Raw genomic sequence first — 5,400 nt, forward strand, 5'->3', positions numbered from 1 at the left:
GCAACGCCATCACTCGTAACATGGTTGATTTATCAGAATCATTTATTTGTCTTTTTTTATTTTTTTATTGGCCATTATTAATGCCAAAGACAGTAGTTCGGGAAATGCCTAATATCGGCCGATAATATACAATTTCTTTGCAATCAAATCCACAATTCCACTGTATGCAGTAACATGTGAACTGACAAAATAACACATTCAATAATTAATGACATATTCTAATTTCCTGAACATAAAAGGAGGCTCAACATGTTTCCGTTTAATAACTTTAGAATGGCATACTTCTGTAAAAGCCAATTGTGTCATATAATAGATGGAAATCACTGTCGCAATCAGAAATGTTGGGGACAAGTTAGAGCAAGATTTTGAACAACGCGTGGTGTTTAAATCTGACAAATGCCGACAAATGTTCTGGTAAATGTCAGAGAGGAAGTGTTGACGCATGTCGTGGAAATCAGCACCATAACAGCTTTGCAGCATCAATGACCACTTTATTTAGAGAAAGTCTAGCAGGGCCTTACACTAACAAAGACCTGTTGCGTATGATATTGACATTACTGTGATAATAGACTAATATCATTGCAGGCTACTTGTCTTTCCTCTTCAGGACGTTAATGAAGGCGTCTTTGGGAACCTCTATGTTGCCAATACGCCGCATCTTCTTTTTACCCTCGGCCTGTTTCTTCAGTAGCTTCATCTTCCGTGTTATGTCACCTCCGTACTACCAAGACAAAACATATATAAAACCTTATATATAGAATTTTATATATACTGTATATAGAGACAGAGAGAGAGGATCAAATATGTATATACACTGTATATATGTATATATACACTACCGTTCAAAAGTTTGGGGTCACCCAAACAATTTTGTGTTTTCCTGAAAAGTCCCACTTATTCACCACCATACGTTGTGAAATGAATAGAAAATAGAGTCAAGACATTGACAAGGTTAGAAATAATGATTTGTATTTGAAATAAGATTTTTTTACATCAAACTTTGCTTTCGTCAAAGAATCCTCCCTTTGCAGCAATTCCAGCATTGCAGACCTTGGCATTCTGGCTGTTAATTTGTTGAGGTAATGGAGAAATGTCACCCCACGCTTCCAGAAGCAGCTCCCACAGTTGGATTGGTGGATGGGCACTCTTGCGTACCGTACGGTCAAGCAGCTCCCACAACAGCTCAATGGGGTTCAGATCTGGTGACTGCGCTGGCCACTCCATTACCGATAGAATACCAGCTGCCTGCTTCTGCTCTAATAGTTCTTGCACAATTGGAGGTGTGTTTAGGGTCATTGTCCGTTGTAGGATGAATTGGCTCCAATCAAGCGCTGTCAAAAATGGATGATAGCCTTCCTTATTCAGAATCCCTTTTACCCTGTACAAATCCCACCTTACCAGCACCAAAGCAACCCCAGACCATCATATTACCTCCACCATGCTTAACAGATGGCGTCAAGCATTCTTCCAGCATCTTTTTATGTTCTGCGTCTCACAAACGTTCTTCTTTGTGATCCAAACACCTCAAACTTGATTCATCCGTCCACACACTTTTTCCAGTCTTCCTCTGTCCAATGTCTGTGTTCTTGGCCCATCTTATATTTTTCTTTATTGGCCAGTCTCAGATATGGCTTTTCTTTGCCACTCTGCCCTGAAACCCAGAATCCCGCAGCCGCCTCTTCACTGTAGATGTTGACACTGGTGTTTTGCGGGTACTATTTAATGAAGATGCCAGTTGGGGACCTGTGAGGCGTCTGTTTCTCAAACTAGAGACTCTAATTTACTTATCTTCTTGCTCAGTTGTTGGCAACGCGGCCTCCCACTTCTTTTTCTACTGGTTAGAGCCGTGTGTGCTGGCCTCTGAAGAGGAGTAGTACACACGTTGTAGGAAATCTTCAATTCTTAGCAAAGTCTCGCATGGAATAGCCTTCATTTCTAAGGACAAGAATAGACTGTCGAGTTTCAGATGAAAGTTCTCTTTTCTGGCCATTTTGAGCGTTTAATTGACCCCACAAATGTGATGCTCCAGAAACTCAATCTGCTCAAAGGAAGGTCAGTTTTGTAGCTTCTGTAACGACCTAAACTGTTTTCAGATGTGTGAACATGATTGCACAAGGGTTTTCTAATCATCAATTAGCCTTAGAGCCAATGAGCAAACACATTGTACCATTAGACCACTGGAGTGAAGTTGCTGGAAAGGGCTCTATACACCTATGGAGATATTGCACCAAAAACCAGACATTTGCAGCTGAATAGTCATTTACCACATTAGCGATGTATAGAGTGTATTTCTTCAAAGTTAAGACTAGTTTAAAGTTATCTTCATTGAAAAGTACAGTGCTTTCTTCAAAAATAAGGACATTTCAATGTGACCCCAAACTTTGTACGGTAATATATATGTTATTATATTAATATATATATATATATATATATGTGTATGTATGTGTATATAAATGTATGTGTGTATATGTATATATGGGTATATACAGTTTCTGTATATGTGTATATATGTGTGTATATACTATATATATATATATATATATATGAGATCGAGAGCATATATGAAGAGAGGATATACAGTATATGTACATAGAGAGAGAAAAGATATATATATATATATAGAGAGAGAGAGAGAGAGAGAGAGAGAGAGAGGAAGAGAGAGGAAGAAAAGACATATACATATAAAGAGAGGGAGCGGAAATATATATATATAGAAAGAGAGATAGAGAGAGAGGTACATTTGTAGATTCAACAACCTTTGAGAGATAAGAAAAACTTTTACTTACACATTTAGCAAGAACATTCTTTCTGTATGCCTTAATTCTGAAAGAGGCAAATACCGTCATGTCACATTTCCATACACACATCTAATTCATAGTGTTTCATACTGTATGTACACATTGCTTTGCATCTCATACGATTCCAACAAAGGCTCAAGCTCCGCACTGCATCGTATTGTACTTACGTTTCCCTTGCAATGACCTTACTTCCAATAGCTGCCTGCACGGCCACCTCAAACATCTGCCTTGGTATGGAGTCTTTGAGTCGCTCACACATGGCTTTCCCTGTGCTGTACGCACGGCCTCTGGAATGAAAACACTCCAATCAGAACAGGACGACTGAAACGCTACTGCTCTAAGGAGAGCGGGCCGTAAAACCTACTGTACTCACCAAATCACCTCAAGATACATCAGCTGATAATGACATACAGTATACATATCAGCAATAATTACAGATGGCCCATTTAACATGAAGCCCCAGCCAAGAGGCGGCTACCCTAGCTTAGCATAAAGACTGGAAACAGCGACATAACTCCCCAACTGTTCCTTTGTTACACTTCTGTTTGTGTTCTTATTAAACCAACGAGATGTAATGTGTAAATGACTGAGCTTTTGAGTAGATTTTTTAAATTTTAGACAGAGCCAGAGTTAAGCCGTTTCCCTGTTCTTCCCGTCTTTATGTTAAGCTGTCACCTGTTAGCTCTATCACAAACTCAATGCACAGACATAATGTGGTATTTAGGGCTGCACAAGGTGAGAAAAATACGCGATAACGTGGAATATTGAGGTTTTGATATTACTTGCGATAAATAAACAGGTATTAAAGTGTACTTAGTTCTGCTGCTTTCAGTATGCTGCTAAAATACAACGGATTGCATCTTGAATTTAGAACAAATGAAAGGAAATCATTTCCAACATGCTTAAATTGAAGAAATTGAACATAAAAAGCAGCACTAAAAAAGAATGTCAATTACATTTTAAAGTGCAGTTTTTAACTTTTCTTTTTTCAACTAACGCAATAAAATGTGAATGGCTATCGCAATGTGTTGCAGCCTTTTGCAATGTGTATATTGCGCCAGTTGATATCACGGTGACAACTAAAAAACGACATATTGTGCAGCCCTAGTTTAGTCTCATCTAACTCCAGAAAAGAAAATGGATGGGCATATTTGCCAAAATTAAAAAAAAAAAGAAAAGAGTCCTTTAATAGGTAGAGCAAAGCCCTGACTACGAGTATTTGAGGATCACTAAACAACGGTGTGCCCTTGTCATACTATAAAGGTACTTTGGATAAAAGCCTTCACATCAAACTGATGTAAATGGCTTCTCTGCTTGACAGGACATCCTGGCCTCATTCTAGTAGTCACGTTCCATATGATGAACGCTCTGCAACGGGACTCCTTGTAAAAGTTATTCTGCTCTGTGATTGGTGCGTTGCCCTTAAAGAATACCCCTGGGCCCGGCTCCAAGGCTTACAGTATAAATGGTCAGAGAGCAGAGAAGTGTAGCGCCCTTCAATTACCAGCGTCATCACTTTCGCCTGAGAAGTTCCTCTGTCGTCCTTGTCACGAATGGAATGAAGTCCTTGTCCGGTGTGTAAAGTCACTGTAATAGATAATGTCCACACTCGCTGACAAGAGGACTTTTTTTAACGTTACCCTGGCCCTTGAATACATTTAATGCTCCACAGGCTCAGAAGAATTACTATAATAACAAAGGACCATATACCCTTGGGTTTAAGTAAACTCATCCAAAAAAAAAAAAACTGACACCCATAATAATAAAAGCTATGGGAGGCTGCTGTGCAACGAAAATAAGATCTGATGACACTTTAGTTGAAATTATCAACATAAGAGTAACATGACACATGAACCCTAACCTTAACCCTAACTTGTCATGACAAAACTGAATGACACTTACTAAAAGAAGTGTTATGTCATAAACGTTTGAGGTGTTCATAATGTTTATGACATGTTCATGACAGTGTCATGTCACTCTTATGTAGATACCGTCAAGTAAAGTGTAACCGAAGATCCTTTCAAGCAGCGACATGGTTACACCTCTTAAGGTTACCCAAAATTTGAAGTAAAATAGTGAATCAAACTCAGACAGCATCTGAATCCAAAAAGAGGTTGTACCTGTGTACAATTGTGATGAGTTCTTCCACAGGTTGGCCATTCAGCAGTATATTCATCTTTATCAAATCAGCAGCCTGGTAGCCTGCATTCTCATAGTCAAAGCTGTGGGAGATACAATCATGGGATGCTTTTAGAGTCGGGCAATGGTGATACAGTATTTCATTATTCGCATCTTACCATTTTAATATTTATTCTCTTTCTAATTATATTTACTGTTAATCTGTGTCTTCTACTTATCCTCTTATCCCTTGCTGCTGCAACAGTGTGAATTCCCCCATTGTGGGACTAATTTTTTTTAAATAATTTATACTCTTTATTGATCCCCTATGGGGAAATTAGAATTTACACCCTGTTGTTATTACACACTACACACAGGCCTGAAATACACACACGTTCTAAGGACCTATACAGGCACTAATGGAGATCAGCTTTGGTGTTATGGGTGTGTCAGAGTGAGTGGGCTGCCAGTGGGGGGGGGGGGG

The 5,400-nt window shown here is 39.0% G+C and overlaps 1 protein-coding gene across 2 annotated transcripts in view; it reads right to left on the reverse strand.

Annotated features, from left to right (window-relative positions):
* Positions 1–470: 470 nt before the first annotated feature.
* guf1 (GTP binding elongation factor GUF1) overlaps positions 471–5,400 on the reverse strand; it is a 14,682-nt gene continuing 9,752 nt past the window's right edge. Inside the window, exons 14-17 of one of the 2 annotated variants that reach the window (XM_032510893.1) lie at positions 4,919–5,020; positions 2,966–3,085; positions 2,787–2,823; positions 471–721 (exon numbers count right to left, since the gene is read on the reverse strand). In XM_032510893.1, coding sequence (XP_032366784.1) covers positions 587–721; positions 2,787–2,823; positions 2,966–3,085; positions 4,919–5,020 — 394 coding nt within the window. In that variant the 3' untranslated portion in view covers positions 471–586. Of the gene's footprint in view, positions 722–2,786; positions 2,824–2,965; positions 3,086–3,982; positions 4,386–4,918; positions 5,021–5,400 lie in introns of those variants that run through there. The other variant, XM_032510894.1, reaches the window with a different exon arrangement.

The sequence above is a fragment of the Etheostoma spectabile genome, unplaced genomic scaffold (genome assembly GCF_008692095.1).
Source record: "Etheostoma spectabile isolate EspeVRDwgs_2016 unplaced genomic scaffold, UIUC_Espe_1.0 scaffold273, whole genome shotgun sequence".
Lineage (NCBI taxonomy): Eukaryota > Metazoa > Chordata > Actinopteri > Perciformes > Percidae > Etheostoma > Etheostoma spectabile.